This window comes from Syngnathus typhle, linkage group LG1, assembly GCF_033458585.1.
Source record: "Syngnathus typhle isolate RoL2023-S1 ecotype Sweden linkage group LG1, RoL_Styp_1.0, whole genome shotgun sequence".
Taxonomy (NCBI): Eukaryota; Metazoa; Chordata; class Actinopteri; order Syngnathiformes; family Syngnathidae; genus Syngnathus; species Syngnathus typhle.
In genome coordinates, this window is record NC_083738.1 from 15,553,156 (window position 1) to 15,569,356 (window position 16,201).

The 16,201-nt window shown below is 40.8% G+C and overlaps 3 protein-coding genes and 4 non-coding genes across 9 annotated transcripts; 2 read left to right on the forward strand and 5 right to left on the reverse strand.

Moving 5' to 3' along the window:
* Positions 1–191: 191 nt before the first annotated feature.
* Positions 192–5,600, forward strand: gla (galactosidase, alpha). 2 transcript variants are annotated; one of them, XM_061276167.1, is made up of 7 exons: positions 192–442; positions 2,993–3,167; positions 3,323–3,497; positions 3,691–3,782; positions 3,877–4,038; positions 4,105–4,302; positions 4,936–5,600. In XM_061276167.1, exons 1-7 carry the CDS (start codon positions 279–281, stop codon positions 5,245–5,247), a joined length of 1,278 nt encoding a protein of 425 aa, XP_061132151.1. In that variant the 5' UTR covers positions 192–278; the 3' UTR covers positions 5,248–5,600. The 2 variants fall into 2 exon arrangements, with proteins under 2 accessions (XP_061132151.1, XP_061132160.1); XM_061276176.1 differs by having other exon boundaries at positions 208–442; positions 3,019–3,167.
* Positions 1,293–1,365, reverse strand: trnav-cac (transfer RNA valine (anticodon CAC)). Its single transcript has one exon. It is a non-coding gene; the product is annotated as a tRNA-Val (tRNA).
* trnav-cac (transfer RNA valine (anticodon CAC)) lies at positions 1,508–1,580 on the reverse strand. Its single transcript has one exon. It is a non-coding gene; the product is annotated as a tRNA-Val (tRNA).
* On the reverse strand, positions 2,038–2,110 carry trnav-aac (transfer RNA valine (anticodon AAC)). Its single transcript has one exon. It is a non-coding gene; the product is annotated as a tRNA-Val (tRNA).
* trnav-aac (transfer RNA valine (anticodon AAC)) lies at positions 2,461–2,533 on the reverse strand. The gene has a single exon. It is a non-coding gene; the product is annotated as a tRNA-Val (tRNA).
* rpl36a (ribosomal protein L36A) lies at positions 5,371–7,430 on the reverse strand. Its single transcript, XM_061276189.1, has 5 exons — positions 7,309–7,430; positions 6,700–6,805; positions 6,167–6,234; positions 5,972–6,094; positions 5,371–5,451 (listed from the first exon to the last, which is right to left on the reverse strand). The coding sequence occupies exons 1-5, from the start codon at positions 7,363–7,365 to the stop codon at positions 5,431–5,433; spliced, it is 375 nt and encodes a 124-aa protein (XP_061132173.1). The 5' UTR covers positions 7,366–7,430; the 3' UTR covers positions 5,371–5,430.
* A 241-nt stretch (positions 7,431–7,671) lies between these two features.
* On the forward strand, positions 7,672–16,082 carry btk (Bruton agammaglobulinemia tyrosine kinase). Of its 2 annotated transcripts, XM_061276126.1 has the most exons (18): positions 7,672–7,830; positions 9,749–9,908; positions 10,849–10,953; positions 11,187–11,268; positions 11,361–11,486; positions 11,751–11,803; positions 12,037–12,224; positions 12,286–12,348; positions 12,437–12,491; positions 13,057–13,136; positions 13,319–13,446; positions 13,672–13,743; positions 13,954–14,125; positions 14,222–14,441; positions 14,516–14,580; positions 14,664–14,782; positions 14,880–15,037; positions 15,858–16,082. In XM_061276126.1, exons 2-18 carry the CDS (start codon positions 9,768–9,770, stop codon positions 15,927–15,929), a joined length of 1,899 nt encoding a protein of 632 aa, XP_061132110.1. In that variant the 5' UTR covers positions 7,672–7,830; positions 9,749–9,767; the 3' UTR covers positions 15,930–16,082. The 2 variants fall into 2 exon arrangements, with proteins under 2 accessions (XP_061132110.1, XP_061132118.1); XM_061276134.1 differs by lacking the exons at positions 7,672–7,830; positions 9,749–9,908 and having other exon boundaries at positions 11,095–11,268.
* Positions 16,083–16,201: the final 119 nt, after the last annotated feature.

Here is a 16,201-nt window from a genome sequence, read left to right on the forward strand (position 1 = left end):
GAAGTAAATTTAGAAGCTTAGTCAAAAATTAAACGCAAATCAAGGTGAAAAAATACATTACTTTTTTGGTTAGCATTTATTGAAGGGGGCGTGAACTCCACGTTTCCTGGTTGGAAGGAACACCTGCTGAAAACCAAACCTTTAAAGACGGACTTCAACTTTATTGGGTAAGATTCATGTCAATCAAGCATAAAGGCGGGTGAAATCCTACAACCAGGAAGTAAATAAAAAGAAAGGCCTGCGAATGTAATGTAATGCCGGAGGAATAAAACATAAATATGCTCTTGACGGTCGGTGTGTGGATGCTTGTTGTCGTGGGTCTGTGGACGCGCACCATAGCTCTCGACAATGGCCTGGCGAGGACCCCCACGATGGGTTGGCTGCACTGGGAGAGGTTCATGTGTAACACCGACTGCGAGGCGGACCCGGATAACTGCATTAGGTAAGACCCTTGAAAACAAGGGCCCCCCGCGAATAGTGGGGGCGCCCGAACAGTCTCGATAAACAAGTATATCGCGAGATGAATCTCGCCTGGTGGAAAAGTGGGTTCAAATCCCAACTAAAGCGTAACCAAATATCACTTGCGTATCTAAATCGTCCAATTAGTGATTATTGAGCATTTTAGATTCAGCTTAATAACTCAAAGACATAAAATGACCGTGCATATCGAAATCGTTCAAATAGTAATTATTGCGCATTCTAAATTCAGCTTAATAGTTACTCGAAGACATACAATGACCGATGTGGGTCTGTTTTAGACAGGACGTTTTGTAATGTTCTAATTTGTCAAAACACCATGAAACTCATTGCAAATGATTTTACGTACATTTGTCATTCTATTATTAGGATGTTCTAACAAATATGCCTGTAAATATTCCAAAGATGTGTATAAACATTTTCTAAACATTGTTTTTAGTGAAACTTAGTAGCTTTTAATCTACAAATTATAATTAGTATTCTAAATGTCATTTCAAGCTTTAAAGTTGGGGTTTATATGAATTTATAGCCTTTATTTTGGCTTTATTGTAATTAATAACCCTTATTTTGGGCTTAATTGTATTTAATGTAAAATAGTAAGGCTAAAAAACAAAAACATTGCAACCAATTTTAAACAAATATTTATTCACACAGGAAATCCACTTTATAAGTCTCTTTCAGGGGTTAGAAAAAGACCAATGAAATATAAACGATAAATAAGAGTGAGAAGTTAAAGAAAAGGAAAATCAAAACATGTCGAGTTTCCCTCTCACCCTTATAGCCCTAAAGGCACCCAGCAATAATTGTAAAAAAAGTGTTTCCGCCCGGTTTCGAACCGGGGACCTTTCGCGTGTGAGGCGAACGTGATAACCACTACACTACGGAAACGGATGTCTAACTGCAATTGTTTTGCCCTATTAATACTACAACCACGACACTACAGAAATTGCAAAATAATGTTTCCTTTTCCCCGTTTGCCGCTAATCGTTATAGCTGGCCGTAAAGGCACCCAGCAATCATTGAAAAAAACTGTTTCCGCCCGGTCTCGAACCGGGGACCTTTCGCGTGTGAGGCGAACGTGATAACCACTACACTACGGAAACTTATGTTCTAGGAAAGCTCGCTCTCCCTATGGGCCCGGTCATTTTGCCCCATCGTGCGGCGAACGTGATAACCACAACACTACGGAAACTGCTACTATCATTGCTAAAATGTATTTTACGACCGCAAAGGGCAGAAGATTCTGGACGTTTCTGTGAAATTGTGATTATCACGTTCGATTTACACAAATGTTCTAGATTTCTTCACTATTTTACTTTGTGAAAAATGGGCCTGTTAAGTTGCGCACAAAACTACAGTATAATATTCTGTTGCATGAACGGCAGCAGGTGGATACATAGGTTAAAGCTGTCATCTAGCGGATGACGAAGGTATTGTTGTGTTTTTATTTATTATTATTATGTCGCACAGAAAAATAATGACATACCCTAACCTGCCATGTTTATATTGTAATCATTATAGATTTAAAAGGAACCTGCATTAGTCATAAAGTGAAAAGCATGTTTCCGCCCGGTCTCGAACCGGGGACCTTTCGCGTGTTAGGCGAACGTGATAACCACTACACTACGGAAACTGCCAAACGTTTCCAAACGTATATATAATACACTCTATTGAATAGAAGAACTAGTTTGTCGAGTAGTGATTATTCCGTTCTAATCACACAAATGTTCAATATCCCTTCACAATTTTACTTTGTGTGAAATGGGATTGTTTAGTTTCACACAAAAATACAGTACACCATTCTGTTGCATGAACGGCAGAAGGTGGTTACATAGGTTAAAGCTCCCATCTAGTGAAAGACGAAGGCATTGTGTTTTTATTTATTATGTCGCACAGAAAAATAACGACATCCCCTATCCTGCCATGTTTATATCGTAATCATAGATTTAAAGGAAACCTGCATTAGTCATAAAGTGAAAAGCATGTTTCCGCCCGGTCTCGAACCGGGGACCTTTCGCGTGTTAGGCGAACGTGATAACCACTACACTACGGAAACTGTTGAATGGTTCGTCGGAACAATATGTACAAGTTAACAATGGAAATTCCGGATTCGAAGGTTTAGTCTTAGTGGATTTCCTCCCAAATCCGGCATGGCTATAGTTTGCCACTCCTAACAATCTCAGGACCTTTCGGTTCCTTGGAGAAAGAAAATAAAAGAGAGTTACAGCGTCAGTAGCAGGCTGCAGCCAGCAGCCTAGTAGTCGATGGTTCAGGTACAACCATTCCATTACAGTTGTACAAAAACCGTGACTGATTGTGAACAAAATGTATGTATACATAATATAACAATAGGTGTAATCCAAAATATTGCAATTTGCAACTAAAATAGTAATCTTTTCAGGCGATGGTTAGGATAGCCTTGTCCCTGTGCACAGGAATTTTGGTGACATTTTTATTTACGCTTTTTTTAACCTTACAACGCGAACAGATTAGAATATCTGTGGCATTTCCCTAGTGAACGTCTGTACATGCAAATGGCAGACGTCATAGCAACAGAGGGCTGGAAAGAGGCTGGCTACCAGTATGTCTGCATTGACGACTGCTGGATGGGTCAGAATCGAGACGCTGGGGGCCAGCTGCAAGCGGACCCCCGCAGGTTCCCGGGAGGCATCAAGAAACTGGCTGACTATGTGAGTGAGCCAGTGCTTTATATACATAAGTGTAGGTAGGTTTCAGTATGGTTGCATTTGATTGTTTAGGACTGTTTTTGGACATTTAGGCTTGATTCTTGATTCAACACTGCCCTTTTCTTGAGACTGTCTGAAAGTAAAAGCTCTGGTTCCAGGTGCACTCCAAGGGTCTGAAGTTGGGCATTTACGCAGATGTCGGCACAACCACCTGCGCTGGATACCCCGGCAGTTTGGGCCACTACGACACGGACGCCCAGACCTTCGCTGAGTGGGAAGTTGACCTGCTCAAGTTTGATGGCTGCTCCATGGACGCTACTTTGCTTGAGGAAGGCGAGCATGTCCATTGTGTACAATTTGAGAGCATTGTTTTCTCCAGCTTTGTAATTTGCGGTGGCCAAATTAGAAACCGTAGCAGAAATAGCATTTATTTCTCTTAATTCCCTTTGAGCTTCGTACGGGTCAGAACGCCCCCCATCCCGCGATGGAGTGAAGGTGCTTTAACGCATCACTTGTTTTTCTTCAGGGTACATAAACATGTCCAAAGCGCTAAACAGAACGGGAAGACCCATCCTATATTCCTGTGAGTGGCCTCTGTATGAGTGGCCTTTCCAAAAGGTAACACCTGATCCCTAACGTTTTAATTCTGAATCCCCCAGATATGGTTGAAGTTGTAGCCTTTTTGTGACCCCCCCCCCCCTCCCTCTTTCAGCCAAACTACAACACTATTGCAGAAACATGCAACCAGTGGCGCAACTTCGCAGATGTCTACGATTCGTGGAGCAGCATCAAGTCCATCTTGGATTGGACTGCTACCCACCAGGACGTCATCGTCCCCTCAGCTGGTCCCGGGGGCTGGAATGACCCAGATATGGTACGAATGTCTTTAATTTAAGCCTGCGATTGAGCTCCTGAGAAGTGCATGCTCTATGGTTTCTAGCTGGTGATTGGAAACTTCGGTTTGAGTCGGGACCAGCAGGAGTCACAGATGGCACTGTGGGCCATTATGGCTGCCCCGCTGCTCATGTCTAACGACCTGAGGTCCATTTGTCGGCACACTAAGGAGCTGCTGCAGAACCGCCACATCATCGCCATTAGCCAGGACAAGCTGGGCAAGCAGGGACACTGCACAGCCAAGGTTGGTCTTTTATAGGGGTGCAACATTACGGATAACCCACAGAACGGTCCGTACATCAGTTTTTGCGCCACGGTTTCTGGTACGGTTTTGGGACACCTATTTGTGCATACAGGAAACACTTTTTGTCATCAAAATATTGATTTAATTTACTGTTTGGGACCATTTTTTAAATCTGGGATTCATTTAAGTTAATGATGACTCGTTAGTGAACGGGAAGTTGCATCTTTTTTTTTTTATTGCATGTTGGTTGAAGTCATATGAACTGAAAACAGAACAAATCACTTCAGGAAGTGATCCGTTCACTCACATTCGTTCTTTTGAACAAATCGTTCACTCTCGACCCAACACTACACCCAGTTAAAACAGGCTGCGCATGAACGAGTCCCGGTCCAAGAATAGCAGCGATTGGACATAACCTGTCGGAGAAGGGCTTTTTACCAGCTCAGACAGGCACATACACGATGGCTTGTATATGCATCCGTGTAAAATAAAGTACCAAAATCTCGCAGTCCATTAGGGTGTGTGTTGTCCAGAGTGGAGTGCACTGAATGGGTCAATATTTTGCCGTGTACGGTTGCACACCTAGTCCTTTAACACCACACAATGGAATTAATGGGATTGTGTGTTCAACAGGTGGACCGTTTTGAGGTGTGGGAAAGGCCACTGTCCAACGGCCAACTTGCCATAGCAGCACTCAACACACTGGAGATAGGAGGCCCACGCAAGTTCTCCTTACAAGCAGCTCCCGGCTGGAAGAGGTGCAACCCGCTTTGTAACGTCAGCCAGATTCTGCCCCGGTATGAGGAGATGGGGCTTCAGATTGGACACCAGGTCTCCGTTAACCCTGCAGGTACCGCCCTGCTTGTCATCACACCCATCAGCAGAAAAAAGCAGGACAAAAGACTCCTTAGGATGCAATGGTCAGAAAACCCAACACTTCTCTAGATCATGACAATTTTAATCTGATGGTATGGATTGAGCGCTACCATTTTAGGCCATCAACGTTTCACTTGATGCAACTCGCAGCCCTAGTACAAGCACGGTGAAAAGGAATGAGAAAAGGTATGGTAAATTTGAACACATTTATTGAAAATTGTGACGACTTGACCCAGAAGAGTGGCCCACATCTTAGAACTGGATGACCTGGCCCTGTTGAGAGAAGACAAGCATGTCAGGAGGGTTAAACCACAACATTAACAACAAATGCATGTTTCTTTGAGCTGCTCTCACAATGTCAATAGCAGGCAGCTATGTAGCTGCAAGGCAGAACAATAAAAAACAAATGTTGACATGCGCAAGTCCTTCTACCAGTTAACCTTGTTTTGACCTTTGGAAAGTGAGACACTAAAAATACGGTATTCTTGATTTACACTCCTTTTGTTAACCAGAGTAATAATTACACTTTTTCCTAATCGCCTTTACATTAACTCTGGAGCTTTTGTGCTTATGTCATTGTGCAAAAGGCAACCTGACTACCCACTTGAAATTATGCTGACTTGTATGGCCAGTAAAAAATCAGGGTAGAAGGCCATCTCTAAATGCCCACTCCACAGTCGCCAAAATTCACATCATCTGCACGTGCAGATCTTCCAAGTTCCTTTTCAAATGTACTTTGCAATTGTCAATCTCCTGGATGGACTCCAGCGAGTCTGTCCACAATGTAGCTTACCTTTCTCTTCTTGTCACCGCCCAACTCAAAGTGCTTGCATCTCTTTATGGCCAGCATCCTCTTGGAACGGCAGTTGGCCTCCATGCACTCGAGCCTCAGCACAATTTTTTTTGTTGTCTTCGCCTGGAAACAAGGTGATAATGGCACGCATGGGCTCACATGCACCTTAGCAATCAGGATGACTGAACAACATACCTTTTTACGGAAAATTGGCTTGGTCTGACCACCGTAGCCGCTCTGCTTCCTGTCATATCTTCTCTTTCCTGCAGGAAATACGTTCATTAGTTGTGGTCAAATTGAGCCATTCAGTTTGTTGTGCCAATATAACATCTTGTTCTGTTGCATTTAAAGTTTCATCCTTTCAGCATGTAATGATCACCACTTTGTCATTGCCACTCCATCCAAAGTTTTTCAACACAAAGGTCAGAAAATATCTAATATAATACTGATTGCAGTGACACGGGTAAACAAATGCATTATAAAAGTCGGTCTACAAAAGGTTTACACATTAATTTCTGTCATGTTTACTTTGCAAACTTTGAATCTATCGATAACAGAATCAGAATTTATCATATGACCGCCACTTTGTCATTGCATATTGTCTTTGCCACTCTATCTAAAGTTTATGAGGTATGATACGAGGATATGAGGAAAAGCTATGGGAATTGGATCACTTCATGCGTGTAGTGTCTACCACGTCCAAAGTACACACCCAACATGACACTTACCCTGAGCATAGAGGGAATCCTTGCCCTTCTTGTACTGGGTAACCTTGTGTGGTTGGTGCTTCTTGCACTTCTTGCAGTAGGTCCTGCGGGTCTTCGGGACGTTCACCTGATGACAGCGCGACATCGTTTTATTGTATAGACACGTACTGAATGAACGTATTAATATTTAAAAATCTTAGTTTGTACATACGGAATAATCCGATTAATCTTTCAAAAATGTATAACTAGTATGATTTTGGATGTCTTTGTCAAGACTGCACATAGCGCCATAGTATTAGCGCATGCTATACCGTTGAAACCAAAATAATTGGAAATAAAATAAAAATAATTGCATTGTTTGTGACGAGTATTTTTTTCCCAGCCAATTTAAAAAGGACACGTCCAACAATCTAAAGGCCGGCTAAGCATGAAAAGCCTTGCTGCTCAAAAATGTAGCATCGTCAGAGGTCGGTTTTGGTCTGAAAACTCAACATACGTAGCAAATAGTGGGCTCGTTGCACCTACATAGCCATGACATATTTATATGAACAACCAAACGGTGCCGATGTCGTATTTAACTGTGAGATTAACGTGGATTCTTCTAAATCTATCAGTGTATTAATTTCCTACCATGTTTGCGTCCCAATGCAGAGCAAAAGAGGAAGTACGGAACCGGAAGCAGTACATTTAGTGCGGCTCTTACACTGCCCCCTAACGACCAAAATCTACAAGGAGGACCGAGCGCACAAACCACACGATAATACTAAACTCTATTTTAACTTCTTAGATGTTAAATAACATCTTGAACTGAAACATGTCAAAGATAATTAATTGAAATATGCATAGAAAAATAACGTTTTATTCTTTTACGATCTTTTTAATGGCTTTCTAAATTGCAATTATTTCAGTAAACAACGTCTAGTATAAACCACGAAGGAATGTTAACCTGTGTTAATGTTTAGCCCGTCTTTCACTTGACACCCAAAATGAGCAGCAAGAGCGAAAGAGAGGGAGGAGAAATGGGAAGTGTGAGTTCCTCTGTAAGTGTTCTTTTTTTCTCGCATCACATACGACATACATTTTCTATTGAAGAAGCAGGGTAAAGCTTCACGACACCACTTTTCAACTTGAACTCCGCTACTTGATGCCTGGGTATGTCACATGCCTTTTTTTAATTCAACTCAATTCAATATATCTGTCTACTGTATTTGTCTGTTACCCCGTGTATTGACAATTTACGACAATTTCATTTTCCTCATGGCATGAATAAAAATCTATCAATTTATCTTATTCCAGCTGGGGACACAAGTCAATTACAACTGACAAACTTTCACAGAAGTCATTATACCATTAGTAAAAAACAAAACAAATACGGGGCAATGCCAACTACACATTGAAAATAAGAAAAAAAAAAGTTAGATATGAGTACAATGCACAATTCTTAAAAGTTAGATTATTGCTACAATACACATATTAATATAATGCATTGTGTACATGTTAATATTTATCATCACTTAGTATTCTTTTTTCAAATCTTGACTATACTGTATGCTAGTGTAAAAGTGAAGAAATAATACAAGACTAGAGCTGAGGTGGGCAAGCAATGGCCCGTGTGCCATACAGTCAATCAATCCTATTAGCCGGGACTTTGAGGCCATGTGGCATCTCACGCTGTAAGAGAAGAGCACCAGATATACGCCAATGGGGGAGTTTTTCAGTGGATAGCCAAAGATAGTGCATAGTGAACTGCGAATAAACAGGGCACACACTTGTTTCATGGTTGCATCAAAACGTTTTTAGCAAGTCAGAATTGCCATGGAGAGAAAAATTGAAAATAGCTATCTGCAAGCAGGTGTTGCATAGTGTGCATAGAGTGTTAAAAGCTGTCATAGTCAATTCTATGATAAGGCCAATTGTGTTAGATTAGATCCGTGTTGAAGGCAAACCAGTTGACAAAGAGTATCGCTGCTCTGCAAGCATGACGCAACTTCCCCCTCAGTCTGTCTGCATTTTTGGAGTCACTGTGAGTCAACTGCCGTTCATCTTCGTAAAAACTAACAGACACAAAGATGTGTTTTTGGTGCTTTACTTCATAAGTGTTCTCAGACTTGTTTTCCCTTACATGGCATATCCCCCTCCAGACACACACACACACACATAAGCCTAATTCCAACCAAATATAACAAACATGACAACTATAGGATTCGTTTTTCAAGAGATAAAAAGTCAGAATGTTACAATACCAAATTTTGAGTTTTAGAGGAATAGAAGTAGCAGAATACAGCTGTATTTTTCAAGAAAATAATATCACAAAAATGGCCATATATTTCCAAGATAAAGTTAAAAACTAATGTGAATGTCAACATCATTTACCAAGGGGAAAAGTCATACATTAGCATCTTCTCAAATCACATCTGTTGTGTATGAATAAAAATGTATCGTGTTGCATTTATATTACGAAAAGATGCTTTTAGTTTAAATTTTCATTGAAATGTTATTGAAAACAATGGAGGGATTTCTAATTTACATGATGCTACCTCACAATCATCAGAGTTTTTAACTGGCCGAGAGCTAGCATTTGTGGACTTGGCTTCATGACTTGACCATTTATTTATTTATTTATTTATTTATTTATTTATTTATTTATTTATTTATTTATTTATTTATTTATTTATTTATTTATTTATTTATTTATTTATTTATTTATTTATTTATTTATTTATTTATTTATTTATTTATTTATTTATTACTACCTTGGTACAGCGTGACTACTTTTTGTCATATAGCACTGACACTGTACAGTATCATCAAAAAGACAAAAGGTAACTTTATGAAAATGAGCATGAATGACAGTGTTGCTAATCTTGCCTGATAATCACGCAAATGAAGAGCGTTGCCCCGTGACTTGTGGTAGACTGACCACACAGATGAGCGACACAAGGAAGTAGTCACAATGAGTGCAGAATAAAAAGCCCAAGTACTATCTGAATAACTGCTACACCAAATACGCACAACAAATTACAGCAGCCACCTTCAATGACCTTACAACTTTGTTGCTCACTTGTTACAGGTTAATCACGGTGTGAACCATGGGTGACAGCATTTTGGAAGACATTTTCATCAAGCGTTCACAACAGAGGAGGAAAACATCGCCGCTGAACTACAAGGAAAGATGGTTCATCCTTACGCGGGACAAACTCTCCTACTACGACTACGACGCCGACAAAGGGGTAAGTGTGGAGAAAAAAAAGTGTGCGTGAGTTGACAACTGTGTGATATTAGTGATATTCTAAAGTTAACATCTGGCACTTTACTAGTCATGGCAGAATTCACCAAGTGAGAATGTAGAGAACCTGAGCAATTCCTACAGGCCAATCACAAATTACAAATTTAACTTTATTACTTGACTGTTTTAAAGTAATTCAAGGATTTATTGATATTAATCATCCGTGATTTCCATTTACTGTGCCCTGGGAAATTTTCAGGCTTTGGATGGTTTTGTATTCTGTTTTTTACTTTTGTCATTTAAATATAGCCAGTTTTACATTATTTTTAGAGCAGGTTTGTCCACTTTTATTTTAGGGAAAATACTTTGTTTTAATTAGTTTTATTACTAGTTTTAGATTTGTATTCATATGGCATAATAGCTAAGTCAAATATGTAAAAAAAAATCACTAAGTATTGTCAAATAAAGTAATATAAACTACAATTCCTAAATGAATGTTCAACCTTCTTCTGTATGGTCGTGCAGTAATATGAAAATAAATGTTGACATGAACCCGAAAACTCATGTAGGATTAAGTGACAATTCGAAAAAGATGAAACTAATAGAGATTTTGGCAAAATGCCATTTCAGTGAGTATTGTTGTTTAAAAGCACTTGATTTTTGTTGTTGTACTTTTAATTTGTCCGCCAAGACTTGTACATTTAATATCAGAACATTACTTGCTCACCAACTGCCAGATACTTTCAGACTTTTAATTATAAGTAATATTCTACAAGGTGACTAACTCCTTGACATTTTTTGACATTTCTGTTTGGTGGTATGAGATTTTGCAAATACTTGCTTTGGCTCGAGTAAGGTTTGGAAACACCACTTTGGTACATGATTAATGTTTCAATTTACTTATTAAACAAATCATTGTTGTACTTTTCCCGTCTGTTGCCCAGAAACGGAAAGGCCTGAAGGGCTCGGTGGACCTGGAGAAGATCAAGTGTGTAGAAACGGTACAGACGGAGCCCAACAGCCCGCAGGAGCGCATGTATGCATTCCAGGTAGCATTCATTGATTTTACCATGTTGGATGACAGTTGTCAGGGTTACAGATAGTCCGCCCTTTTAGTATTGAATATTGTGCAATTAGTGCAAGAAGTGCAAGTAGCTGACCAGATGTGGGGGCTTTTGTGGTGGTTTCAGGTGTATCCTTCCAGACTCACCACACAGGAAGCAAGAGCGTGAGGCACTGGTGAAACACAAAATTAAAACTAATAGCGTGGTTGTTTTTCTAGGTCATTTACGATGAGGGGCCACTGTACATCTTCGCAAAGACAGAGGAAGTTCGGGCTCAGTGGATAAAGAAGCTGAAAGAATGTTAGCATGCAAACAGATATCACCACTATCGTCATTTCATGGAGGAAGTGAGTGTGCGCTCATGCAAATGCCGTGTGTGTGTTTTTGTGTAGTGGTGCAGAGCAACAAGGACTTGATGCAAAAGTATCACCCGTGCTTTTGGATCGATGGTATGTGGCTGTGCTGCCAGCAGGAAGTTAAGCAGGCGATGGGATGCAAAGTTCTGGATAGCAAGAATGGTGAGAAAGAGCCACACTCCATTTCTGAAACATGGCACGACTGCAGGCACTCCTATCAGTTTCAAATGCCAAATATTTGACACAGAATGAGTCAATTCTACAGAAAATTGAGACACTATCAAAATTGTTTCACCATGTAGTATATATAGTACATTTTGTGACATGTCTTGTGTGCAATGAGATTTTTAAAATCTCCATTCTGAGACTAATTGGGTTAAGAAAGGTTAGGAAATGCTGCTCTACTGAACATCTTCTTCCCAATAGGCTTTATGTGTCGGAGGGGAACCCGCAAACCTCTGCCCCCAACTCCTTCAGAGGTAAACACACATTTACGGATTCTTTGTAAAAATGTGTTGAATGTCACTCACTAAAACAGTGTTGGGCTATACTTAGCCTAGGAGGTCACATTCAAATCAGGTTTGTCCCTCTTGTTTGCCTAATTTTGCTCACTAGCCAACCAAAACAATTTTGTCTTTGAGTTGTTTTTTTCTTGTTTTGTTTTTTGTTTTTTTCGTTTGACAGCCGTAACAGCACGTCATTGTTTTTTAAGGACAAGCCTGTCCGACGGTTACCTCCGCAACTACCAGAGGCCAAAGAGCCCTGTTCGGGGATGAGGGTCATAGCTCAGTACAACCACCCAGCCATGATGCCCCATGACCTGGAACTGAAGAAGGACGAGGAGTACACCATCCTGGACATGTCTGACCCCAACTGGTGGCAAGCCAGAGACAAATACGGGTGGGTGAGACTATCCTCAAAGGGTGGCTGCCTTATTAATAAATGTGTCTTTATTTTGTAGAAATGAGGGTTACATACCCAGTAACTATGTGGTGGAAGCTGGACACGGCTTAGACAGATATGAGTGAGTATCAACATGAGTGTTTTAGTATTTTGCATGTTATGTAGTTGATCAAAACTTTAGACAAACTACTGTTTCTTTCCTTTCAAAGTTGGTACTGCAAGAATACAAACCGCAGCCAGGCAGAGAAGCTACTGAAGACTGAGGTAAGTCTCATTAAAAAGCCAACAAACGTTTAGCCCAGTGCTCATAATGTTTTTCATTTTGGTCAGATGTCAACATTATTATGTATTTATGTACACAGTGTTTCACATATTTATATGGTGGCGAGTTAAGTTCATATCTTAAGAAGTGCAATCCTTGTTTACGTGATATTATTCAATGAAAGGTAAAAAGTGAAAAGTAAATCCACAGATTTGTTGCCAATATTATTGTAATCTGACATTTCTGTTTACACCACACTTAAATGTTAGAATTTTGTGTAGTTGTTATAGCAAATGTTCAAAAGCCTGCAAGCCAACGTGTATCCAATTACAGAAAAAATTAAAACTGTTTTTCACATTCATGATTCATTTATTAATTCAGTTCACTTTCATTATTTTAATATTTTAAAAAATTACATATAAAGAATAATGATATTATCTATTGTAAAACTGATGATTGGGTGCTTGTTTTTGTAACGAAAAAAATATATACAACACCTAATAAACGTATGCTCATAGTTGTTCACAACATACTTTATTTGTATTGCCTCACTTTTTTGAACTTTAGAACAAAGATGGGGGCTTCCTCGTGCGAGACTCCAGCAAGCCAGGGAAGTACACAGTGTCTCTGTTCAGTAAAGGAGGCGGGTGAGTTTCACTCCTGCACACTGTGGGTAAAACACAAAAGAAGAAGTAGACAGTGGATGGGAGTCACATGCATATTGTCGATGCATTTATCTCCCTGACACCGTCGGCGCTGTGGTTAATAATAATAATAGTACTACTTAATCACATGCACCATGTGATCATTTCCCTCTTCCCGTCCGCAGAGAGGCTGGTGGCAGCTGCAAACATTACAACATCTGCACCACCACACAGGGACAATTCTACTTAGCCGTGACGCACAACTTCAATACTATCCCGGCGCTCATCAACTACCATCAGCACAATGCCGCAGGTTCACTACATTAAGTTTCTAAATCTACAACTGATATCACACAAGCAAACCTTTTTTTAAGATCCCATGCCACTATTTGGAAAAATATTCTTTGATTCCTTTTATCACGGTTGCAAGATCATTTTGTTTGGAAATGAGCACGATGCCCTTATTGTAGTTGTGAACATGATGGGTCTATCTTGAGATTGATTATATGTGATGCTGTCATATTGTCCCCGTTACTAGGCATGTTTTGCAGGCTGAAATATATTGTGTCCGACCGGGCACCGCCTCCATCCACAGCAGGTCTTGGCTATGGTGAGTGGCATTGAGGAAACAGTAAAATGTTGCTTCTTAGCAAAATAGATAGCGTTATAGATAGCTATATATATAGAGAGACAGAAAACCATAAGACGACTTTGCATGCGACACGAAAATATATAAAAGGAAGTCTAAATGATATATTTCATAATTGAAGTAACAGTAAAACACAACAAAAAAGACACAAATCTGGTTTGTGTTCCACAGGCATGTGGGAGATTGACCCCTCCTGCCTTACTTTCATTCGGGTCCTGGGTACTGGTCAGTTTGGCGTGGTGCAGTACGGAAAATGGAAGGGTCAGTACGATGTGGCCATCAAGATGATTAAAGCCGGAGCCATGTCAGAGGAAGACTTCATAGAGGAAGCCAAAGTCATGATGTAAGCGCAATTACTCAGCCACAAGCCCCCAACCATGCGGGACAGATGAAGTGGTATGCGTTGGATCACAAGTCTCCCCCCCCCATTTCAAGCTAGGATGCTCCACCACGAGAATCTGGTGCAACTATACGGCGTGTGCACCAAGCAGAGCAGCATCTACATTGTCACAGAGTACCTCTCCAACGGCTGCCTACTCACCTACCTCAGGGAGGGCCTCAGGCAGCAACCCACCTCCGTGCAGCTCCTGGAGATGTGCAAGGATGTGTCTGAGGGAATGGCTTACCTAGAGTCCAAGCAGTACATTCACAGGGATCTGGTAAGAGGGCGCAGACTAAAGCATCTGACTCGCTTCAGTGGACTCAGTCAAATGTTTATTCATTTTTGCTCCAGGCTGCCAGGAACTGCTTGGTGGATGGGAACGGAACAGTCAAAGTGGCAGACTTTGGCTTGTCAAGGTAGAATCATGCTAATTAAATTCAGGGCGATCAAAGCCGAGGAGGGCCTTAAAGTCAGTCATCTGATCGGCCTTTTTCTTCAGGTACGTTCTAGATGACGAGTACACAAGCTCTGCGGGTTCCAAATTCCCCGTCCGTTGGTCGCCTCCCGAAGTTCTCCTCTATTGCAGATTCAGCAGCAAGTCAGACATTTGGGCTTACGGTGAGTGATTGTATCATCTGAAAATCCACTTTACGTCCCCTTTGCTGCTACGTGTTTGGGTTCATAAGTTGAGGTAATGGTGTCAATGTGTTTCCAGGGGTGCTGATGTGGGAGGTGTACACTTTAGGGAGGCTCCCCTACGACCGTTTGAACAACAATGAAATAGTGTCTCAAGTGTCCGGAGGCCTCCGACTGTACCGTCCTCAGATGGCATGCGAGAAGGTCTATAGTATCATGTCGTCGTGCTGGGTCGATGTAAGTACAAATCCCTGTCGGAAATGTTGGATTTATGGAAATATGAGAGGCGACTCGTGGGCAGCATGTCTGCCTCACAGTTCAGGGGTTCTGATTCAAATATTGACTTTGCAAGTTCTCCCCATGCTTTTGTGGTGTTTCTCTGGGTATTGTGGCTTCTTTCCACAATCCCAAATCATGTATGTTAGGTTCAATGAAGACTCAGAAGAATTGTTCGTCTATGTGCCTTGCGATTGGCTGGCAACCAGTCCAAGTAATTCTTGGGACATGCCCCATTATGCCAAGAAAATTTTACTTTTAATGTAATGTGAAATCACAGTTTTTTTTTAAATGGCGAATAGATAATGAAAATTACAATTGAAATAAATTAATTACAATTTGAATTCACTCATAAGGTTCTGGTGTTTTGATCTGTATAAAAATGTATCCATCCATCCATTTTCTGAACCGCTTAGTCCCCACGGGGGTCGCGGGAGTGCTGGAGCCTATCCCAGCCATCATCGGGCAGTAGGCGGGGGCCCTGAACCGGTTGCCAGCCGATCGCAGGGCACACAGAGACAAACAACCATTCGCACTCGCACTCACACCTAGGGACAATTTGGAGTCTTCAATCGGCCTACCAAGCATGTTTTTGGAATGTGGGAGGAAACCGGAGTGCCCGGAGAAAACCCACACGGGCCCGGGGAGAACATGCAAACTCCACACAGGGAGGGCCGGAGGTGGAATCGAACCCGCACCCTCCTGACTGTATTTGTTTATTTATTCAATGTATAGATAATTAAGATAGGAGTTTAACAAAAAAAAAATCTTCCCATTTTAGAGGGCTGACGAGAGACCCACGTTCCAGGAGCTGGTGTTCATTGTCCAGGATTTGCTGTATGAACTCCAGTAGATTACAACAACAGCAGACCAGAATATGAACTTTAAAATGTCTAGGATTTTGTGCTTTTGTCTTCATAAAAATAAATGAATGTTAAAGTGTAACAGTGCTTTTGAATGCATATCTAATTGCGCGAATAAAAACGATCTTCAACTTTTTAATAAACTGTGATTAATTTCTAGTTATTTCTTCTTCTTCTTCTTCTTCTTCTTCTTCTTATTATTATTATTATTATTATTATTATTATTATTATTACTTACGGCCAAATGTGTGCGCGATGAACG